Source organism: Taudactylus pleione, unplaced genomic scaffold (assembly GCF_031769625.1).
Source record: "Taudactylus pleione unplaced genomic scaffold, aTauple2 ptg000154l, whole genome shotgun sequence".
NCBI classification, from domain to species: domain Eukaryota; kingdom Metazoa; phylum Chordata; class Amphibia; order Anura; family Myobatrachidae; genus Taudactylus; species Taudactylus pleione.
The window spans coordinates 6,888,874-6,914,110 of NW_028284556.1; the positions used below are offsets into that span (position 1 = coordinate 6,888,874).

The 25,237-nt window shown below is 46.0% G+C and overlaps 1 protein-coding gene across 1 annotated transcript in view; it reads right to left on the reverse strand.

Annotated features, from left to right (window-relative positions):
* Window positions 1-905: 905 nt before the first annotated feature.
* DRC8 (dynein regulatory complex subunit 8) overlaps window positions 906-25,237 on the reverse strand; it is a 56,914-nt gene continuing 32,582 nt past the window's right edge. Inside the window, exons 4-7 of the mRNA XM_088474474.1 lie at window positions 6,092-6,171; window positions 1,314-1,356; window positions 1,164-1,230; window positions 906-1,031 (exon numbers count right to left, since the gene is read on the reverse strand). Coding sequence (XP_088330600.1) covers window positions 916-1,031; window positions 1,164-1,230; window positions 1,314-1,356; window positions 6,092-6,171 — 306 coding nt within the window. The 3' untranslated portion in view covers window positions 906-915. The remainder of the gene's footprint in view (window positions 1,032-1,163; window positions 1,231-1,313; window positions 1,357-6,091; window positions 6,172-25,237) is intronic.

Here is a 25,237-nt window from a genome sequence, read left to right on the forward strand (position 1 = left end):
TAGAAAGATGCAGTATACTGGTGCAATGAATGGCTTTATTGCCTCACTGAGGTCATGGGTTCGATTCAAACCAGAGCCCTATATCATACTTGCCTGCCTTCTAAAATCTCTTCCTGGGAGAAGCCCGTGTAAGAGAAGCAGGAGGGTGGTGATAGGGGCGGGGCCTGATGATTCACGTCATTAAGCCCTGCCCCCTCGCTGTAAAATTGCCGCGATTGGCTAAAATTTGCATAGGGGGTGGGGCCAAATGACATGATTCATGTAGAATCATGTCTTAGGCCCTGCCTCCTACACGGAGACCCACGATCGCTGCGGTAATTTTCATTCTGCCCACTTCACTAGGAAGTGGGCAGAATGCGGGAGAAATGCCTACCCTTCTGGGGGTGCGGGGGATTATCTGAAAAATCGGGAGCCTCCCGCGAAAACCGGGAGGGTAGGCATGTATGCCCTATATGTGTGGAGTTTGTATGTTCTCTCACCTATCCGGGAGGGTTTCCTACAGGTACTCCAGTAGTTTACATACATACTAGATTAATTAACTTCTAACAGAAATCATCCTCAGTATGTATGAACACGTTGTAGGGAATATAGATTGTAAATTCTACTGGAGCAAATGACTAAATATTATCTGTATGTGCTATATAAATAGCTGTTAATAAATAATTGGCCTTGCCGCTCATAGTCGCCCTCTGCAGCATTACACAGACAAATAACAGGAGCCTAGGAAAAATGGCCGCACATGGGACGAAGCTGGGGGAGGTTAAGTAGCTAATTAGCACCAGGTGGTTGGTGGGGTGATTTAAAAGGCATGAAAATGGGAACAAGAAACTGTCAAATACAGCACAATACCTTAAAACAGCATTAATTCACAATTTTAATTATTTAATTTTACAAGTGACATCGTTAATGACTTATTCAGTAATCTTCTACAACCATCATTGCAGCATAGTCCTTGTAAGGGACAATGTTTTTGTCTGGGTCCACAGCAGCTGAGATCATCTCTTCCATCTCCTCTTGTGTGAATGGTTCTCCTGAGAGATTTGATATGACCATTTGTCAATTCATTAACATTTCCCCCCAAATATGGTGAAAATAAAAAAACAGATAATCATTATAATTACAAATATATATGGAGCAATATAATCTAGAGCAATATGCATTACCTTCTTCAGTCATGTATTTGATAAGTTCTTCTTTAGTAAGGAATCCCTTTTTCTTGTCATCTAAAACCTAGAGAAGAGTACTAGACATAAAATCATCTCCAAACCCTAGTATAACCATTACTAATAATCACATTACTACTAATTCCCAACCTCAAATGCTCGTCGGAGAATATCTTCAGGTATCGGCCTGTACCTGCAAGGGAAAGTGAGAAGGAATCGCTGTCATTTCCACTCTGGCATATAAATTTTTGCAGATATTGAGAGTATATATATATACTGTATATACTGTGTATATATATATATATATATATATATATTATATATTATATACAGAGATGCCCTCCACTTGCTCTAAATGTTAACTTAAATAAATACAATAAAAGAGGTAGAATATTTTACCCTCCAGCAGCACCTCTCTATTTGCCCCCTGTTAGATGAGCCTTTAGAAAAATGGAGATGTAGAAAGAGAGGGCGCTGAATCTTTGTAAATGAACAATGTACAATGAACCTCTAGTAATTTAATTGTATACTAACCATAAAATCAATTCATAAGACAAAATTTCAAAACAGATCAGTCCTGAATGGATAATAAGGTAAGTAAAAGTCCTTTCTTGAGATGAACTTAAAAGATGTCTTTGGAACTCTCCATAGATTATTGAAAACCGGGAGTTGATTTTCTCCAAATACCAGATTCTTTCTTTTAGGTCGTGCTGAAATAGACACTTGCACCAGAAAATCACCCAGACAAATTAGGCCAAAAGGCCACCATTAATATTTAAAAGTGTTTAATTGGCTTAAAAATATTTAATCAAAAAACAACTGTTCTGGTTTTTCTTACATAGAAAAGCTGTTACTTTCAATCCGTAATCGGGTAATTTGTTACGTCCACTGCTACAACATATAGTTAGAAGCTCACAGAGGTGGACCCCGACTATTTGACAGATATGACAATGTCATAACATATTGAATGTAACAGCTTTTCTATGTAAGAAAAATCTAACACTTGTTTAGTGATTAAATATTTCATTCCAGCTGCTGGGCAGTCATTATCACACTAGTTTGGAAGGAGATTGCAAGCTCCACTGCGTTTTTGCAAATACGCTGTGGAAAAATATATTTTTTATCTTGTCAAATCTTTTGATGTTCGATTGTACCCCTGAGGAAGTTCCAGTTTTGGGACGAAATGCGTAGGGTATTGATATCGTCCCTTTCTGCTATTTGTGGAGCATACCACCAGTGAGCTCACATCCGCAAGGGTGGTGGTGCAATACAACATCTGCTCTACACTTACAGTGGGATGTTTAACGTCATGTTTTAATGTAAGCCATTGTACTATATCTGTAATTTATCCAAATAAATACATTTTGGAATCTTCTAATGAGAGGCCATTTTCTTGGGTGACATTCTGGTGAGTGGGTGTATTTTCAGGACCACTCATTCTGAGATTATCAAGTGAAACTGGAGTTATGGACTGAATTAGTCTTCTAATGAAATCATCTGAACCATCACACAAAAGATTTTATATGTGAATGTACTAAGTTTGCATTATTATACGTTAGCGCCTTCAGGTATCTCTTATCATTTTTATTGTTTGGAGCCCACTAACAGGGGTTTCACTTGAGGTGCTGCTTCTAGGTTATAGCACGAGATAAGGGATAATTTTTTTTTATATATATATATATATATATATATAAATATATATATATATACACACACACAATAGCAGGAGGTCCGGCACTCACAGTAACGAGTAATAACTTTTAGAGGTGTCCTCACAATAAATAAAATATAAGATTCCTCCTGATTAATCCTGAAGATAGTACAAAAAGGTACTGAAACATTGATTCCCACATCTGTGTTGCTCATATTTTTTTATAGAGAGTGCCGCACCTCGGATATATATATATATATATATATATATATAAATATATATATATATATATCTGTGAACCCGGCACACCTTGCTTTTAAGTATAAGCGCTCTGGTGCCTTATACTTGAAAGTTAGATTTAGGATTGTTTAGTTTGTCCCATTACTTTTGGCCCCTTAAAAAGTGGGAGGCACATATAGAAACCATTGTAATTCCTACACCGTTCACCTGATTTGGATGTAATTACCCTCAAATTAAATCTGAAAGTCTGCAGTTAAAGCACATCTTGTTTGTTTCATTTCAAAGCCATTGTGGTGGTGAATAGAGGCCAAAATATGAAAATTCTGTCAATGTCCCAATATTTATGCACCTGACTGTATATAGGGTTTAAGTGGGCCGGAATGGGGCATCAGCTCTATTTGGAACAGAGCCAGTTCCGCATTCTCCCACCCACCTAGCTCAGCCTGTCAACCCGGCACGGCGGGGAGTTGCCAGGCGCCCGCTGACACTTTGTTACCAGCAGGCACCCGGCTTCTTTCCCGCAATGGCAGCTGGAGGCTAGGGTTCACTCCTGGGCTCTGGCTTCTGACTCCACACACGGGGACTATGGGAGAGACATCATGACGTCTCTCCCATAGTTCTGAGGAGCTGCCAGTCGGAAGGCAGTGGGGGGGGGGTCGAACGGCACTTGTGCCCTGTGCGCCATCGGACCAGCGGCGGGGGGGGCGCCGCCACCCATGGTCCAGGACACGGGTGGTAAGTGCAGTGCGAGCCACACTGAGTGCAGTCCGCACTACACAGTAAGAAACACAGCCGCCGGCTAGTAAACTTGTACTACCCGACAGCAGTGTTTGTTTTGGCAGCCAGCCAATGAGAATCAGATAGACTCTCATTGACTGCTGCGCCCACTGCCGGAGCCGGGCTGGAGCGCACTCATGAGCTCCATCATTTGGCTCCCGCAGTGGGTGATGGGAGAGACGTAATGATGTCTTTCCCATAATGCAGAGTGGGACAGCCCAGGAGGACGGAGGAGCGGACGACGGCGGCGGGCGCAGGAGCGGGGATTCAGGTAAGTGTTTTTTTTTTTTACGTGTTTGTCTTTGTCTGCCACTGCTTGGGGGGGCACTACTGGTGGCACTATATAAGGAGCACTGCATCAGGGTGGACCACTACTGGGGGCATTGCATAGGGGGGGACTACTACTGGGGGACCACTACTGGGGTCATTGCATAGGGGGGGACTACTACTGGGGGACTATATAAGGGGCACTACTGGGGGCACTGCATAGAGGGCACCACTACTGGGGGCATTGCATAGGGGGGACTACTACTGGGGGCAATATATAAGGGGCACTGTATAGGGAGGACCACTACTGGGGGCACTATATAAGGGGCACTACTTGGGGCATTGCATGGTGGGACCACTACTGGGGGCACTGCATAGGGGGGACTACTGCTGGGGGCACTATATAAGTGGCACTACTGGGGGCACTGCATAGGGGGACCACTACTGGGGGCACTGCAAAAGGGGGGCTACTACTGGGGGCACTATATAAGGTGCACTACTGGGGGCATTGCATAGGGGGACCACTACTGGGGGCACTATAAGGGGTACTACTGGGAGCACTGTATACGGGCAAACAATACTGGGGGCAACTGTATAAGGGGCACTACTGGGGACAATGCATAGGGATGACTACTACTGGGGCACTATATAAGGGGCACTGCATCGGGGGGCAACTACTGGGGCACTGCATATAGGGGGCTACTACTGGGGCACTGCATAGGGGGGCCACTAATGGTGGCACTGTATCAGGGGCACTACTGGGAGCACTGTATAAGGGCGAACACTACTGGGGGCACTGTATAAGGGGCACTACTGGTAGCACTGCATAGGGGGGACCACTACTGGGGGCACTGCATAGGGGGGACTTCTACTGGGGCACTGTATAAGTGGCAATGCATAGGGAAGACCACTACTGGGGTCACTGTATAAGGGGCACTACTCGGAGCACTGCATAGGGGGGCCACTACTGGTGGCACTGCATAGGGGGACCACTACTAGCGCCACTGTAAAAGGGGCATTACTGGGGGCACTGCATAAGGGGCACTGTATAAGGGTGAACCACTGGGGACACTGTATAGGGGTGCTACTACGGAGGGCACTGCATAAGGGGCACTGCTACTGGGGACATTGCATAAGGGGCACTATTACAGTGGTCATTGCAAGAGGAGCACTACTACTTGGGGCATTAAGGTGCATATAGAATGGAAAGGAATGTTCCCAGAGTGACGAGAAACGGTGGCGTGTCATGTTGCCATGCCCCCATTTTCCAGTGGCCATGCCCCTTGTGTCTCCATTTTTTTACTTGCCCTGGGCTCCATATACCCTAGTTACGCCACTGCAGTGGACACAGGAGCGGGGCTTCATGTAAGTATTGTTTTTTTTTGTTTGTTTTTTTGTAAGGGGCACTACTACATGGGGACACTACCACTGGGGCTCTGCCACTACAGGGGGCATTACTCCTAAGGGCATTACTACTAGGGGCACTACTATAGTGGGCACTACCAATGGGGGCATTACCACTGGGGTCACTACTACAGGGGTCATGACTACTGGGGGCATTACCACTGGGTACATTACCACTGGGGGCACTACTACTGGGTGCATTACTATTGGGGGCATTACCCCCTGTAGTATATATATATATCTAGCTGAAGTGACTGCTCAAGCCCATACCTACATCCAAAAAGGATGGTCATATTGTAACATCTGGTCAGACAAGTGTTACGCTAATTTTATGATTATGTAAACTAGACACTGACTGTTTCAAGTATGATAAAGTATTTTCTTTCCTCACACTTTTCTATGCTTTTTTTTCTATATGTATGAAACATTTGAGGGCTATAATGTGTTTATCTGAGCAATTACTCAAACATGGCTCATCAAAAAAAAGTGGTGTATAATGGCACATAGCAATTTTTATTGATTTCATTAGTATATAACAAGCCTGTTTGTTTATTTTATAATAATGATATTTGTGTTATGAGTCTGATACCTTCTCTCCAGTAATACTTTGGTCATCATCGGTAAGAACTTTTCAAAGCGAATATACCCAGTAGGCTCTTCTTCCTCCACCTTGTTGTAAATAGAAGTATAGAAGTGACTAACAACAGAATAAACACAGTACACTGGTTGCTACCAAGATATAAGTACAGTTTAAGAGTCTAAAGCACTGCAGAGTATCCTGGCACTATATAATAATAATAATAATAATAATAATAATAATAATAATAATAATAATACTTTTTAGCAATATCATACTTCACAAAGTTCTCGATGACTCAGACAAGTAGACCAAAACATATGTAAGAACAAATAATAAGAACGACAAATCCTTGCCAATCAATCAATCAATCAATCAATCAATCAATCAGATGTTTGCTTACATTTTCCACACCATCACATAGGCAAATGAGAGAGTAGGGATTATCCCTGCCAATCAATCAGATATTTGCTTACATTTTCCAAACCATTACCCAAGCATGTGAGAGAGTATGGATTAAGCCACTGGGCGATGATTTCCCTCAGTTTCTCTAAGAGGTTGTCGGCAGTGTGCCTCTTACTGAAACCGGTGATACACAGCATAGCCTGCCTTGGAACGAGCTGGCGTTTCTGAGATGCTGCTACTGGTGACGCTGCTGTTGTTGCTGCATAAGGTGATACATCTACCCAGTGGGCTGTCACAGTCATATAGTCCTTAGTTTGCCCTGTTCCAATTGTCCACATGTCCGTGGTTAAGTGGACATTGGGTACAACCGCAGTTTTCAGGACACTGAGGACACTTTTTCTGACGTTTCTGTACAGTCTCGGTATCGCCTGCCTAGTGAAGTGGAATCTAGACGGGATTTGGAACCGGGGACACACTACCTCCATCAATTGTCTAAATCCCACTGCACTAATGGCGGATACCAGACGCACGTCTAACACCAACATAGCAGTCAAGGCCTCAGTTATACGTTTTGCTTCAGGATGACTGCTGTCGTACTTCATCCTCCTCGCTAAGGACTGTTGGAGGGTCAATTGTTTAGTAAAAGTAGTGGTGTTCCTACTTCCTCTCTGGGATGATGAACGACTCCCAGCAGCAGCAACAGCAGCAGTAGGCGTAGCAATGCAGGATCCACCAGAGGAATCCCAGATAGGAGAGTCAGTCATGCCAGTGACATGGCCTGCAGGACTACTTCCGATCCTGACTAAGGAAGAAATTGACGAGGAGGGAGTTGATGGTGTGGTTTGCAGGCGCTTGGATACAACAGGACAACGGGATTTAGGTGTCTCTGGACTGCTTACGGTCTTAGCCAAAGTTTCTGAACTTGACAGTAACTTTTTATGAACGCGCTGCAGGTGCCGTATAAGGGAGGATGTTCCTAGGTGGTTAACGTCCCTACCCCTACTTATTTCACCTTTACATATGGTACATATGGCAAGACAGTTGTTGTCCGGATTTGGATAGAAATATTGCCAGACCAAAGAGGTGGAATGTTTGGTCTTCTGCCCAGGCATGACCGTGATGGGCTTTTTCATCCCACGGACAACAACTGTCTCCCCTGGAGCCTGATTTAAACAAACCACATCACCATCAGACTTCTCTTCGCCAACTTCCTCCTCAGTGCCAGCTACACCAGTATCCTCATCCTGTTGTACTTCAACAGTGACATCTTCAATTTGCATATCAGCAAGTGGACTGTGGGTGCTCCTTTCAGCACTTGCAGGGGGCATGCAAATGGTGGAAAGAGCCACCTCTTCCCGTCCAGTGCTGGGAAGGACAGGCATAGCAGCCGCCACCACACTTGAACTCTCCTTATGGATTTGTGATATCTTCTTAGAACGCACAGTTCTTCGCTGTGCTTTTGCCAGCTTAACTCGTTTGATTTTTTTAGCGGGAGGAGGGCTTCCATCGTCATGTGAAGCTGAACCACTAGTCATGAACATAGCGAAAGACCTTAGCTGTTCCTTGCCACTCCGTGCCGTAAATGGCATATTGGCAAGTTTACGTTTCTCCTCAGATGATTTAAATGTTTTTTTTAAGGTCATTTTCCTAAACTTTTGGGATTGTATGTGCCCTCTACTATGACATTGGGCATCGGCCTTGGCAGACGACGTTGATGGCATTTTATTGTCTATGTCATGACTAGTGGCAGCAGCTTCAGCACTAGGAGGAAATGGTTCTTGATCTTTCCCTATTTTATTTTTATCGGAGAAAGTTTGGTCCTCCATTTATGTTATATTGATATATACGTGCGGCTAAGGCGCACACAAACAGAAAATAATTTTTAATTTTTGTTGGAGACTAGTGCACTTTGTGGGTTACACCACCTTTTAAGAAATGAGCCAGCTGGCCCTTTACTTATGGGAGACAGGTGCACGCTTGGCGCTGCTCCTTTGTTGATGCATGTGCAGCCACAGTGCACACAATTCACAAACACAGAAAATATTATTTTATTTGGTTTGGAGTGCACTTTGGGGGTTACAGCACCCTTTAACGGACAAGCCAGCCAGCCCTTTACTTATGGGACACAGGTGCACGCTTGGCGCTGCTCCTTTGTTGATGCACGTGCAGCCACAGTGCACACAATTCACAAACACAGAAAATATTTTTTTATTTGGTTTGGAGCTCAGTTTGGGGGTTACAGCATCCTGTAACGGTCAAGCCAGCTGGCCCTTTACTTATGACACAGGCGCACGCTTGGCGCTACTTTGTTGATGCACGTGCGGCTACTGCGCACACAATTCACAAACACAAAAAAATATATATTTTTATTTTTTTTGGAGTGCACTTTGGGGGTTACAGCACCCTTTAACGGACAAGCCAGCTGGCCCTGTACTTATGGGACACAGGCGCACGCTTGGCGCTGCTCCTTTTTTGATGCAGTGCAGCCTCAGTGCACACAATTCACAAACACAGAAAATATTTTTTTTTTTGGTTTGGAGTGCACTTTGCGGGTTACAGCACCCTTTAATGGTCAAGCCAGCTGGCCCTTTACTTATGACACAGGCACACGCTTGGCGCTACTTAGTTCATGGACGTGCGGCTACTGCGCACACAATTCACAAACACAGAAAAAATATATTTTTTTATTTTTTTTGGAGTGCACTTTGGGGGTCACAGCACCCTTTAACGGTCAAGCCAGCCGGCCCTTTACTTATGACACAGATGCACGCTTGGCGCTACTTTTTCGATGCATGTGCAGCTACTGCACACACAATTCACAAACAGAAAAAATTATATTTTTTTATTTGGTTTGGAGTGCACTTTGGGGGTTACAGCACCCTTTAACGGACAAGCCAGCCGGCCCTTTACTTATGGGACACAGGCGCACGCTTGGCGCTGCTCCTTTGTTGATGCACGTGCAGCCACAGTGCACACAATTCACAAACACAGAAAATATTTTTTTATTTGGTTTGGAGTGCACTTTGGGGGTTACAGCACCCTTTAACGGACAAGCCAGCCGGCCCTTTACTTATGGGACACAGGCGCACGCTTGGCGCTGCTCCTTTGTTGATGCACGTACAGCCTCAGTACACACAATTCACAAACACAGAAAATATTTTTTATTTGGTTTGGAGTGCACTTTGGGGGTTACAGCACCCTTTAACGGACAAGCCAGCCGGCCCTTTACTTATGGGACACAGGCGCACGCTTGGCGCTGCTCCTTTGTTGATGCACGTGCAGCCACAGTGCACACAATTCACAAACACAGAAAATATTTTTTTATTTGGTTTGGAGTGCACTTTGGGGGTTACAGCACCCTTTAACGAACAAGCCAGCCGGCCCTTTACTTATGGGACACAGGCGCACGCTTGGCACTGCTCCTTTGTTGATGCATGTGCAGCCACAGTGCACACAATTCACAAACACAGAAAATATTTTTTTATTTGGTTTGGAGTGCACTTTGGGGGTTACAGCACCCTTTAACGGTCATGCCAGCCGGCCCTTTACTTATGACAGGTGCACGCTTGGCGCTACTTTGTTGATGCACGTGCGGCTACTGCGCACACAATTCACAAACACAGAAAAAAAAACATTTTCTTTGCACTTGGGGGGAGCACCCCTGATGGACAGAGCACCCTCTGGACAACACTACAGCACCCCTTTAGGACTGGGACACTGCACAGGACTTTGGAGTGGACACAGCCCCTATGGACAACTGACTGCACAACACAGTCCAGCCAGCCCCTTTGGACTTTGGAGGAGTGGACACAGCCCCTATGGACAACAGCAGCACAGCACAACACAGCCAGCCCCTATGGACTTTGGAGGAGTGGACACAGCCCCTATGGACAATAGCAGCACAGCACAACACAGCCAGCCCCTATGGACTTTGGAGGAGTGGACACAGCCCCTACGGAAAACAGCAGCACAGCACAACACTGCACTACACTACACAGCCCAGCCAGCCCTAACTCCCACCCTCCCTCTTCACTGTCCACAGCCGAGTCGGAAAATGGCGCCGACGCGGGTACCTTATATAGAATCCAAAACCCGTGAGACCCGGAAGGCGGGATGATGACGTTTTGCCTCGATTTCAGATCTGAGTCAGGCGGGAAAAGTCGATCCTGACTCGGATCGGCCTCGGTTCGGGGGGGCTCGGGGGGGTTCGGATTTCAGAAATCCAAACCCGCTCACCCCTAATCCTGATTATTGGTTTCAGTTGTTTTGCAAGCTTGAAAAATGTTCCTTTGAGGAAAAAGAGCTAACGTTTCTGGGATACATTATTTCTGGTTCCTGCCTTCAGATGGATCCAGCAAAACTAGCTCCCATTACTAACTGGCCTCGTCCTGTTAGTTTAAAAGCAATACGTTTCCTGGGATTCTGCAATTTCTATCGCCAGTTCATTAAAGACTACTCGACCATAGCAGCTCCAATCACTGCGCTTACCAAAAAAGGACAAGATACCCGGAGGTGGTCTTCTGCAGCTGAAGAGGCCTTTGTACTTTTAAAACTGCTTTATGGCCCTGATTCAGAGCCACTCGTAAGCGGCCGCTCGTTCGTTCTGACCGATGTTCGCACATCTGCGCATGCGTACGGATTTTAATACGCATGCGCGAACCAGTCAGTGCGGCCGAAAATCGTTTGTTCGCTATATAGCGAATGCCTGCTAGCCTGCTATTTTGAGTGACAGAAGGAGGCGTATGTGGGTGGTAACAGCGGAAGGTGCTTGAAAACGGGGGTGTGGAATTCGAACGCAGGCGTGCTTAAAGGTCAAAACGGGCGTTTTAAGGGAGTGCATAATTAATACAGCAGCGTCATTGACCACGTCACTTGTTTTTTTTTTACTCAGAACTGCTCGAAAAATAGCGGTTGAAAAAAACAGCCACAAGAATAGAGAGCAGTTCATACGCTGTTCGATGTACTCGATTAATCTAATAAATAGCGGACATGACGTATGGTGCAAGCGGCAAGGGGGCGTATTTTTCAAAATTACAACCGCAAGTTTTGCTCGCTTGTTCAGACTTAGAGGCGTGAACAGACCGCAATTAGCGAATGGTTCATTTGAATAGCCACCCCTTGTTTTAGAACGAACGACCGCAAATAGCGAGCGGCTCTGAATGAGGGCCTATGCCAGCTCCTATTCTAAGACAACCTGACTGCAATTTGCCTTTCTGCTTGGAGCTGGACGCTTCGATGGTTGGAGTTGGGGTGGTACTCTTGTGGGTTCTTTTCCCGTAAGTTTTCTGCTCCAGAGAAGAATTATGCAGTTGGGGATAAGGAGTTGTTAGCTATTAAGCTGGCATTGCAAGAGTGGAGATACCTGCTGGAGGGGGCAAAATTTCCGGTGATAGTTTACACAGATCACAAGAACCTCACTTATCTCAAAACTGTTCATTGTCTGAATTATCGCCAGTCCAGATAGTCGCTGTTTTTTGACTGTTTTAATCTGGTTATCACCTATCGTCCAGGTTGCAAGAATGTTAAAGCTGACGCCCTGTCTCGAGCATTCATTTCTGCCCAGGAAAATGAAGTAATAGAGGATAAACCAATTTTAAATCCTGGATGCTTTTTTGCAGTTTCTAAAGTCAAGATCCTGCCAGGGAAAACATTGCTAGCACCCGAACTCCGATCTAAGCTACTCCAGTGGGCTCATTCTTCACATTTTTCAGGTCATGCTGGAGTGGGGAAAACTTTGGAACTGATCCTTAAGAGTTATTGGAGGCCGACTGAACGTAATGATGTCAAAGACTTTGTGGCAGCTTGTACCATCTGTGCTCAGCATAAAATGCCCTCTCAACTCCCTTCGGGGTCTTTATGTCCACTTTCAGTACCTGATCGTCCTTGGTCCCATATATCCATGGACTTTATAACAGATCTACCCTCCTGCCAGGGGTTCAATACTATCTGGGTAGTGGTGGATAGGTTCTCCAAGGTCGCTCACTTCGCTCCATTAAAAGGGTTACCATCGGCTCCGAAGTTGGCTGAAACATTTATAAAGGAAATCTTAAAGTTACACGGGTTTCCCAAAGAAATTGTATCAGACCGCGGGATACAATTTACTTCTAGGTTCTGGAGAGCGTTATGTAAATGTTTTCATATCAACTTGAGGTTCTCGTCTGTGTACCACCCTCAGAGCAATGGTCAAACGGAGCGCATAAATCAAGATTTAGAGAAATTCATTAGGATATATGTCTCAGCTAATCAAGATGATTGGGTTTCCTTGTTGCCATGGGCTGAATTTCCTCACAATAACTTGTACCATGAGTCATCAGGGTATTCTCCATTCTTCATTCAGTATGGGCTACATCCTGTGATACCAGAATTACCTGCGCTTCAGTCAGAATCTCTCCCAGCTGTAGGTGGCACAGCGAGTCGGTTCTTCAGGAATTGGAGGGAGGTGAAAAGGAATTTATGTATAAATGAGTGGCAGACAAGAGGAGAAGAGGTAGTCCTGTGATAAAGTCTGGTTATCCACTAAGCACTTACGATTAAAGGTTCCCACCATGAAGTTTGCTCTCAGGTTCATTGGTCATTTCCAGATTCTTCAGGTCATCAATCTGGTGGCTGCTTGCTTAAAACTTCCTGGTACTCTCAGGATTCCCAACGTATTCCATACCTCTCTTCTGAAACCATTGGTGCTTAATCGATATTCGAGACAGTGCAACCCTCCCACTTCAATTCCAGTGGATCACCAAGAGGAGTATGAAGTCAAACAGATTTTAGATTCCAGAATGTCCCAAGGTGCAGTTCAATTCCTGATGGATTGGAAGGGATATGGGCCGGGACAACGTTGTTGGGTTAAAGCTTCGGATATCCATGCATCTCAACTCCTTCGAAAATTCCATCAGAAGTTCCCTAACAAGCTGTTTGTGGAGTGTTCAGTGCCCACCCCTAGAGGTGGGGGGTAATGTCACAGTGTGCCGGACACCTGTCATCACTTACCGTGTGTGGCAGCACTGGTTCCCTGACGGGCAGCAGGCGGGGAGATCCCGGCGCCCGCTGCAGATGACATCCCCTCAGGCTCCCTGTGGTGTCCTCCGGCGAGCGGCAGGCAGGGAGATCCCAGCACCTGCTGGTGCTTCCTCTGTTGATGGTGTGCAGACTGTCGTGGCGCCCCTAGGGGTGCGCGCGCTGTACTGCGAGTAAAATAAGAGTCTGGTCAGGATTAGGGAATTGCTGATTGGGGCTGGATTGAACCCTGACCTATATAAGGAAGTTCCTGGGAGCACCTCAGTGCCAGAGTATAGGCTCCATTACCATTCTCCAGCGTTCCTGTGCATATCCTGATTATTGGTTCTGACTTTGGCTTGTTCGTGACTCTGATTCTACCTGATCCCTGGTTCTGCGTTGATATCTGGTTCTGACCTCGGCTATTCCTTGTGACCCATTTACGCCTGCCCCCTGGTACCATTTTCATCTGTTTGGTTCTGACCTGGCTAGTCGACTACGCAAAGTCTTCTGCACTCCAACCAAGTCTCCCAACACCTGTATAGGCAAACCTAACCTGAGGGCCGCAACCTGTGTGTCGGACGCAGCCAATTCCCTGGTGAATACCGCCGGCACATTAGACTCCGCGCCTCAGGAATAGGTCTAGCCAATTCCCTGAATACCGGTTGCATCCACAATCTGCGTGATAGTTGTGACGAGAGGCCCCTGTCTATGCAGTGCCCCTTATTACTGTGCCCCCAGTATTAGTCCCCCCTATGCAGTGCCCCCAGTAGTAGACCTTCTATGCAGTGCCCCTAGTAGTCGTCTCCCCTATGCAGTTGTCCCAGTAGTGGCCCTTATATAGTGCCCCCAGTAGTAGTCCCCCTATGCAGTGCCCCCTATGCAGTGACCCCATTAGTAGTACCCCCTATGCAGTGCCCCCAGTAGTAGTCCCCTCTATGTAGTGCCCCCAGTATTGGCCCCTGCCTATGCAGTGCCCCTTATACTGTGCCCCCAGTAGTAGTCCCCCCTATGCTGTGCCCCCAGTAGTAGTCCCCCCTATGCAGTGACCCCATTAGTAGTACCCCCTATGCAGTGCCCCCAGTAGTAGTCCCCTCTATGTAGTGCCCCCAGTAGTGGCCCCTCCCTATGCAGTGCCCCTTATACTGTGCCCCCAGTAGTAGTCCCCCCTATGCAGTGCCCACAGTAGTAGACCTTCTATGCAGTGCCCCTAGTAGTCGTCTCCCTATGCAGTTGTCCCGGTAGAGGCCCTTTTATAGTGCCCCCAGTAGTAGTCCCCCCTATGCAGTGCCCCTTATGCAGTGACCCCATTAGTAGTACCACCTATGCAGTGCCCCCAGTAGTGGTTCCCCCTATGCAGTGCCCCCAGTAGTAGTCCCCACTATGAAGTGCTCCTTATATAGTGTCCCCACTAGTAGTCCTCCATGCAGAGCCCCCAGTAGTGTTATATAGTGCCCCGAGTAGTAGTCCCCCCTATGCAGTGCCACCAGTAGTGGCCCCCTGTATGCAGTGCCAGTGCCCCTTACATATATAAGGACAAAGATACACACACAAAAAAACCAATAGTTACCTGAATCCCCGCTCCTGTGCCCGCCGCCATCCACTCCTCCGTCCTCCCGGCCCGCTCCAATCATCCACTGCGAGAGCCGGAAGGTGGAGCTCATAAGTGAGCTCCAGCCCAGCTCCGGCAGTGGGTGCAGCAGCCAATGAGAGTCTGTTTGCCAAAACAAGCACACTGCCGCCGGGTACTACACTGCGGCGGCAGTGTTTGATACTGTGTAGTGCAGACTACACGGAGTACTATACTGACTAGTGTCCTAGTGTGTGCAAGGTAAATATGGTTGAAGATTAATCCGGAGTCCTCTACCTCCCTGCCACGTCCCTCTGTTCTGGGTACAGCAGTCTGGCGCCTCCTCTCCTGCCAACACGTTTCGGGACCACCTGTCCCTTTATCAAGGCATCTTGGACAGGTGGTCCCGAAACGCGTTGCCAGGAGAGGAGGCGCCAGACTGCTGTACCCAGAACAGAGGGACGTGACAGGGAGGTAGAGGACTCCGGATTAATCTTCAACCATATTTACCTTGCACACTTGCCTCCTGGATCTGGTAAAGCAGCCACCTGGCAATACATTATTATATTTATTCACCCAGAGATATTCTGCTGCTATTATGAATGTTTATGTTTTATACATTTATTCATTGTGAGACCATTTGCTGCTATTTGAATAGCAAAAAATTGTGTATTATAACTCATCATTTAAACATTGTATTTTAGTCTGTTGATTTTTATAACATTTATGCATGTTAACCTTTTTTGTGTTTATGCTGTCATACCATCACCATAAGGAGATACTCCTTTTAATGAAGGGTAGAGATTAGAAACATATTTTTTTATATCGATTAGTAAAGAACTGGTTAATCTGATTCTAGGAACTGAGGGATTGGACCCTGCTTCTCCTCTATGGATTTAGCTGAACTTGCTCCCTTACAAGCTTGGGCTGTTTGGGGTAGGTGGGGAGTGGTTTCCCTTCTATCTTTTGTGAAAAGCTACTCCAAGCCCTTTGTATATTTTTTGCATATAATTGCATATTTTTATTATGCAGATCACATTTGCCACACTTGTAATGGGAAATGTGTTCTGCTTCAAATTTACCAAAGTTCAATTATAAAAAAATACCAGGGGAAGCACTATAATAATAACGCCACCTGGAGATGGCGTTATTAGGGCTTGCTTCTATTCCAACTACTCTTGTTCTGCTCTGACAGGCAGAGCGGAGACGGGAGCAGGTGCCTGTGATCTACCTTGTGTGTCTAAACAAACCACAAGCTGATCATTGGAGAAAAAAACAAAAGGTAAAAAAACCCACTTACCTGAATCTAGGGGTGTTCGGTGATCCAGTGAGCTCCTCTGTGCCTACAGTCAGCAAATCACTGGGATCCTGCTCTATAACCCAGGCATCTGACTTGTGCTGTAAATTGGCATCTCAGTTTACAGCACCAGGTGACAGAGCAGGAGCCTGGCAATCAGCTGACCAGAGGCACAGATGAGCTCACTGGATCATTGATCACCGTTGCAGGTAAGTGTCAGCTTAGTGAGGGAACCACTCTCAGGGTATTTTTTGCGGAAAATACCCTAAGAAGTGTTCGGAGAGGATTTGCAGGGACAAAACTTTCTCACAAGTGCAGTCCCTGTATGCGATATTTGATACATCCTTGCGATGTATTCAAATATCGCATGGTGAATCCTGGTGAATTTATCACATCACATCTGCATCTGAGAAGCGGATTGTGATAAATATGGCCCTTAGTGGCCTTTTCATTAAACGATAAATGGCCCAGTAACCATGCGGAAATGCTAGTTTCACCATATTTAAGTCACCGGGCCAACTGAAATTTTTTGGAGTTTGCTGCCGAGAACAAGTGCCATCTTCAGACGGCGCTCGTTCTCAGATTCCCACTTCTTCCTATGGGAAGGAGTTCCCAGGGATGCGAAGAGGGATCTGAGCGGATCCCTCTGCCGCCTCCCCGGCGGCTTTGCGCATGCGTGACCCGAGGTAGCCGGGATGACGGGGAGCAGGTAAGTAATGCAGCTACAGAAGTAGCTGCGAAACTAACCACGGGGACAACTCAGCAGTTGTCCCCTCACCGGAGCAATGATGAATTGCTCCGGTGTCACTTTTCCCCCGTGGTGAGCTGGATACTTAAGTATCTCTCGCAGTGAGTTCAAAACTTCATCATCGGAGGCCATACGGCCTTTGATGAAAAATAGGCCCCTTAGTGTGAGTGCTGCTGCCCTTGGAGAGTTATATACTGTACGTAGTTGGTAAACTAGAGCAGTATACAGCTTTAAAAGTATTCATACTAGTCACAGCACAGACAAGTACTGTATAAATTTATAATTTAGATACATTTACATTTTTGAACCAGCAGGTGGAGCTATAAGACTACAATTTAATGTTAGAAAATTGCAAAACTGTTCTGTAATTTTCTCACCCTGCTTTTTGCTGTGAAATTATCCTCGTTTTGCTAGCTCCACACAGATCTCTCCACAGAGCAGAATTAACTGACTGTTGTTTTTCCAGCTATATTAATAGAGTGTAAACTCTATGAAATTCAAGTTTACAAATAAATACTGTGACTTATGTAGAGTTGAATGTAAACGCAAATTACGCTTATCTTTTTCTGCAAATTGTGTTGTTTTTTGTTTGTAATGTGCAAGAGCATGAAAACATCCGTTACAATGGCAACTGGGACATATTTTGCACATACAACTACTTGCACTTAGGCCCTGATTCAGAGCCGGACGCTCTGACAGAGCGCTCGCTCTGAATCAGGACCTGTCTTTTCTTTTTTTAGAACGGCCTCCTGGCCGCTCGCATAGCTGTGGGTGACCACCCACAGCTATAGCGAGTGACCATCGGGCTTGCGAGGAGACCCTTGTGGTAGGGTCTCGTTGACGCAAGCCTCATAGAGATTTCGGCTCTAACAGAGCCGGAATCTCTCCACTGACATCACTTGTGATGTCAGTGGGGCCGGCCCCAGACGATAGGCGTTTTCATGGGAACGCCTCCTTCTGGCCAGCCACCCCCCAGCTCGCCCACCAAAAGGGGCGAGCTGTCACTCAACATCGACAGCATGCCCCCTTTGGTGCGAGACCCGGAGCGACGGATTACCCGTCGCTATCTGTGTCTCGCGCATGCGCTCTTGGCCACCATTGACCCGGTTGCGAGCGCTCAGCGCTTGCGAACGGGTCTGAATCAGGCCCATAGACTGGCTGAATGGATGCTACAGGGGGCGTGTAAGTGTGGGCAAAGTACAGTAATGGTGTGTTCATGCACAATGCGTCCATGCTGGCCACAGGAAATACGTACATGCACCTGTTAGGAGGTGATTGACCCCTGTTGCATTAACAGTCCTTTTTTCCCTTTTTTCTTTTGGATTTAATTTTTATGTGAACTGATGTTGATGATGATAATTAGTGGCCTTTTCTGATTGGCTGAATGTGTCTAAATTCCTTCCACTGAAACTACAGGTTGAGTCTCCGATATCCAAAATGCTTGGGACCAGGGGTGTTTTGGATAATGGAATATTCCGTATTTTGGAATATATGCATATCATAATGATATATCTTGGCAATGGGACCCAAATATACACACAGAATGCATTTATGTGTTATATACACATTATACACACAGTCTGCAGGTAATTTTATACAATATTTTCAATAATTTTGTGGCTCAAATAAAGTTTGTGTACATACATAAAATGCAGTTATATTTCGTATACACCTTATACACAAAGCCTGAAGGTAATTTGATACCATATTTTTCATAATTTGTGCTTTAGACAAAGTTTGTGTACATTGAACCATCAAAATCAAAGATTTCATTATCTTCAGTCAAGCCAAAAATATTCCGTATTTCTGAATATTTGGAATTGGAAGACTCAACCTGTATTACTATTGTGACTGCTGCCATCGCAAGGTTGCAATGATATTTGCAATTGGTCCTCAGCAAGAAGCAGCCTTCCCCTTTGGAAGATCACGGATGTTCATATTAATATGAACATAATTGCTACTTTCATTTTGTATTTACGTCAGGTTTTAAATGAATTTAAATTACTCTTTGCATGATACATGTGATTTTATTATGTATTTAATGTATTAATTCATGTTATAAAATATATGTTTATTGAAAACCAATTACAATATTCTGGTGTAACACAGGCACATATCAGGGCTGGCCACAGAAATCTCGGGGTCCGGTAGACTGATGTCTCAGGGGGCCCCACCTTCTCACCACCACCCCCGATCCGGCACATCCCTCCCCTGCATGTGTGATATGTGAATCATGATATGTTAACTGAAAGATATGCCAGCCTTTTAAATAAAGTAATAATACACTATGGCTTACCACACTGTCTCTCTGTCACTGATGATGCAGGCTGTAGTTCTTGTCTGCCGTCTCTTCCAAGGTCATCTTGATGACAGTGCTGTCACGAGTAGGAGGGATGGTGTATGCAGTCAGCCATCCTCAGTTCCCATTCACCTTCCTCATTCCAGAAGCCCCCCATCACCTTCTGTCCCAACCGCTATCACCTTCCCCTACCCCCAGCCCCCATCACCTTCCTGTGCCTCCAGCCCCTATCACCTTCCTCTGCCCCCAGCCCCTACTACCTTCCTTTGCCCCCAGCCCCTATCACCTTCCTCTGCCCCCAGCCAATATCACCTTCCTCTGCCCCCAGCCCCTATCACTTTCTTTTGTCCCCAGCCCCATAAACCTTACTCTGCCCCCTTCACCTTCCTCCATCCCCTATCGCCTTCTGTCTCCAGCCCCCTTACCCTTCCTCTGTCCCATCCCCTATGAGCTTCCCCTTCACCTTCTTCTGTACCCAGCACCTATTATCTTTCTCTGCCCCCGGTCCCTATTCTTCTATCATCACCTAGACTCCTCATAGATGTTGCTAGAAGTCCCCTGACCAGCGCAGCAGCGCAGCCTGTCTGGCGGGTGGGGAAGACGTGCGGCGACGTGACCTATGATGTCACGCCGCGTTGCTCACTTGGAGGTCATGCCTGGCCCAGGCTCAGCCACCTGGAAGAGCCCACCGCTGCCCAGGCCAGGCTACAAGGGAGGCGGGTTGGGCGGTGGCTATGGGTCCTGGTGGCCCGTTTTGTGCCTGTCGGGTCCTTGGGACCCCCCTGTGGACATTGAGGCCCGGTATGGATGTACCCTTAGTCCCCCCCTGTCGCCGGTCCTGGCACATATACTACTATTCTCTCCTGGTGTAACCCAAGCACATATACTACTATTCTCTCCTGGTGTAACCCAAGCACATATACTACTATTCTCTCCTGGTGTAACCCAGGCACATATACTACTATTCTCTCCTGGTGTAACCCAGGCACATATACTACTATTCTCTCCTAGTGTAACATAGGCACATATACTACTATTCTCTCCTGGTGTAACCCAGGCACATATACTACTATAATCTCCTGGTGTAACCCAGGTACATATATTAGTATTCTCTCCTGGTGTAACACAGGCACATATACTACTATAATCTCCTGGTGTAACACAGACACATATATTACTATTCTCTCCTGGTGTAACACAGGCACATATACTACTATAATCTCCTGGTGTAACCCAGACACATATACTACTATTCTCTCCGGGTGTAACCCAGGCACATATATTACTATTCTCTCCTGGTGTAACCCAGACACATATACTACTATTCTCTCCTGGTGTAACCAAGGCACATATACTACTATTCTCTCCTGGAGTAAACCAGACCAATATACTACTATTCTCTCCAGGCGTAAACCAGACCCATATACTACTATTCTCTCCAGGAGTAAAGCAGACCCATATACTACTATTCTCTCCTAGAGTAAACCAGACCCATATAGTACTATTCTCTCCAGGAGTAAACCAGACTCATATAGTACTATTCTCTCCAGGAGTAAACCAGATACATATACTATGATTCTCTCCTGGAGTAAACCAGACACATATACTACTGTTCTCTCCTGGAGTAAACCAGACACATATACTAATATTCTCTCCTGGAGTAAACCAGACACATATACTACTATTCTCTTCAGGAGTAAACCAGACCCATATACTACTATTCTCTCCAGGAGTAAACCAGACCATTATACTACTATTCTCTCCAGGAGTAAACCAGACCCATATACAGATCTGCCCAGCTATTTTGTTGCTCATGGCGTGGCGTGAGTCGCTCCATGGACTTGTGGCGTGGCGTGCAGGCCTCTGAGTCGCGCCATGGACTTGTGGCATACCGTGGTATTCTTCAACGAAGGATATGCTATGGCATGTAATACAGTGCTTAACCGCTGGGTGGCGAGTGCTCCACTTTTGTAATTGCACGTAATACAGTGCTTAACCGCTGGGTGGCAAGTGCTCTACTGTTGTAATTTGTACTGAATGCCTTGTACTGAATGCCATACTATTAAACTTACAGTAAATTGGATGGATATCACATTCACAGCATTTGCATGTTCGCACAACCAATACTGTATTTTTAATATCACATAATGTACATACAGTACAGTACTGTAACGTACAGTAAGATCTTATAACAGGATGCAAATCACTGCACATACTGTACATACGGTACGGTGCAGTACCTGAACAGTAGAAGTTGCCCGAGTTGTTGTCACGGTATAACCGATACTGTAGATTAATGAGATGCACGCACAGCTTTCACTGAGATGGGATGAATTACAGTATGACAATTTTTTTTTTAAATTAAAAACAGCAGCGGGAGTGCACAAGGATGAGGCCGCTCTGTGTCCGGTTCACTGTAGCTGTCGTGTGGGCTAGTGGTTAGGTGATCACTTTGGTAGAATTATGGTCCGGGTTCGATCCCTGGAAAAGAATATACCATACCGTATACTGTATATTTTTTTTTATTGGCACTGTCTGCTCTGGACACTATAATGAAACTACTTTAGTAGTGTTGCACTGTAATACTGTAGTGTTGTTGTTTAAAAGGCTGTTTAAAAGTAAGACATTACAAACTGATTGTGTGTTTAAATAGTGCAGTCAATGTTTGCGCTGTGGTGGCTGTCTGCTTCGAGGGGTTGTAATGGGATTTCATGCGCATGCCCAGTGGAGGGGTTACAATGGGATCTGTAGCGCCAAGAGAGGGCTCTGTATTTCAAACTGTGCGCCTAAAATGCAAACATGCGACAACACAGATGCAGTCTCGGCCTTACACACTATAGCGACGTCTCTTGGACTGTGTCTGAGAGTGGTTTCTGACTGTGAGAGAGCTCTCTGTGTTCAAAGCTGACTTTGCGTTTGAAGCGCAAAATAGCGTTGCATCGCAAACTTATGACAATGGTGATGATGACAATGGTGATGCTCTTCCAACCTTGCACACTAAGTATGGTAGTAGTGGGATCTGTATGAGAGAGAGCTCTCTCTATTACACGGTTGGCGCTATGGTGGCTGTCAGCCATCTGCGATGGATTAGAAATGGAGGGGGTACCTGTACAATGGGATCTGGGGCACCAAGCCATACGCCATGTAGCACTATGCCATGGCGTATGGAAGATCATCACTGAGCATGCACAGTTGGTTGGTTGTATTACTGCAGTCGGTATGCTGCTGAATTTCCATCTCTGGCGGGCGCATGCCCAGTAGGAGGGTCGTGATGGGATTTCTGGCGCATGCCCAGTGGGCCGAGAGTCATACACAGTGCATCAGGTCCCTTCCCCCAAAGCAAGCAAGAGCCTCTCATTACCATAATAAAGGATGCTTTGTTAATCCATTTACTGTAAGCAGTCAGCTCTGCCCTAGTGTCCTGAAAAATGCTACGAATAGTGACCATTGCCAAGGACACCATCCCCCGTCTGCTAGGACAACTAGCGTGCCACTATGAATGTGCCTGTACTGTATATTAAAAACTGACGGTGCCATTGAATTTTGCACCACACAATAGTGATTTCATAACTGCAGAAACTGGTAGTGAATGGACTGTATAGAATGAAAGACAGGGCTCTGTATTTCAAACTGTGCGCCTAAAACGCAAAACGCAAACATGCGACAAAACAGATGCGGTCTCTGCCTTACACACTATAGCGACGTCTCTTGGACTGTGTCTGAGAGTGGTTTCTGACTGTGAGAGAGCTCTCTGTGTTCAAAGCTGACTGTGCGTTTGAAGCGCAAAATAGCGTTGCATCGCAAACTTATGACAATGGTGATGATGACAATGGTGATGCTCTTCCAACCTTGCACACTAAGTATGGTAGTAGTGGGATCTGTATGAGAGAGAGCTCTCTCAATTACACGGTTGGCGCTATGGTGGCTGTCAGCCATCTGCGATGGATTAGAAATGGAGGGGGTACCTGTACAATGGGATCTGGGGCGCCAAGCCATACGCCATGTAGCACTATGCCATGGTGTATGGAAGATCATCACTGAGCATGCGCAGTTGGTTGGCTGTATTACTGCAGTCAGTATGCTGCTGAATTTCCATCTCTGGCGGACGCATGCCCAGTAGGAGGGTTGCGATGGGATTTCTGGCGCATACCCAGTGGGCCGAGAGTCATACACAGTGCATCAGGTCCCTTCCCCCAAAGCAAGCAAGAGCCTCTCATTACCATAATAAAGGATGCTTTGTTAATCCATTTACTGTAAGCAGTCAGCTCTGCCCAAATGTCCTGAAAATGCTACGAATAGTGACCATTGCCAAGGACACCATCCCCCGTCTGCTAGGACAACTAGTGTGCTGCTATGAATGTGCCTGTACTGTATATTAAAAACTGACGGTGCCGTTGAATTTTGCACTACACAATAGTGATTTCATAACTGCAGAAACTGGTAGTGAATGGACTGTATAGAATGAGAGACAGGGCTCTGTATTTCAAACTGTGCGCCTAAAACGCAAAAATGCGACAACACAGATACGGTCTCGGCCTTACACACTATAGCGACGTCTCTTGGACTGTGTCTGAGAGTGTTTTCTGTCTGTGACTTTGCCACTACGGTTATGACTACATTACAGTGCACCACAGATGCCTGCCATAACGAGTGAATTAGTGTCGTCGTGCGTCGTGCACCATACGTTATGCGCTGTGCGATGTACGACGTGCGTCACTGGCTATGCTACCAGAGACAAAGAAAACCATGCCGCCGAAACTCTGCCATGCCATTGGACCACAAGGAAGTGCATTTTTCAAATACACCAATCAGCGGCCAGATTTTCAGCGGGAAGGAATTCTTTTGTCTCTGGTAGTATAATATAGCGTCTCAGACCGGCCTCCTGATCCATACCGTGAATCTGTTACTTAACAGTATGGACTTGCTGCTCGTATCATCAGTACGCACATTTGAGATACTACCGTCTACAACGCGGCCTGACTTCCGAGTCGCTGTTGTTGCTGCTCATTACCGTGATCTACTGTAACTCTGCCTGACTACCGAGTCACCTTTGTTGCTGTACCCTGAACTTCTACAGCTGTTTCATACAGTGTATCAACCCGCTGGTACTGTAAGTACTGTAGCTTACTACTGTACGGTATGTATGGTTCACAGTCATTTTGCTGTGTTTTGTCTCCCGTGAATGACCGTCCTGTCCCTGCCGCCATCTTGTTTTGCTCAATGGCCATTTTAGTTTCAGTCGCAAAACTGCTTTGTTTAATATCCCGCCGCCTCGGCATGCTCCGTCCCCGTAGTCGCTTATTTGCGTATCAAGCTTCAATTAAACACACCGTATACCATTGATCGATTCCTAGTCGCCCATTGTCCCATATAGTCTCCCGTGAGTGACCGTCCTGTCCCCGCCGCCATCTTGTTTTGCTCAGCGGCCATTTTAGTTTCAGTCGCAAAACTGCTGTGTTTAATATCCCGCTGCCTCGGCATGCTCCGTCCCCGTAGTCGCTTATTTGCGTATCGAGCTTCAATTAAACACACTGTTTACCATTGATCGATTCCTAGACGCCCATTGTCCCATATAGTCTCCCGTGAGTGACCGTTCTGTCCCCGCCGCCATCTTGTTTTACTCAGCGGCCATCTTAGTTTCAGTCACAATATTGCTGTGTTTATTGTCCTGTTTGTCTCCTTCATACGGTAGATGCATATTTGCGTATTAAGGGGCATACTGTATGTACTGTATGAAAGCTTGATGTGAGATTAAATTGGGAAATATATATCACTAATTAGCTCAAAACTATCATTTATTAAACAAAGCCTGCAAAATGAAATTTACTAGCTGGTTATACTGTATATAC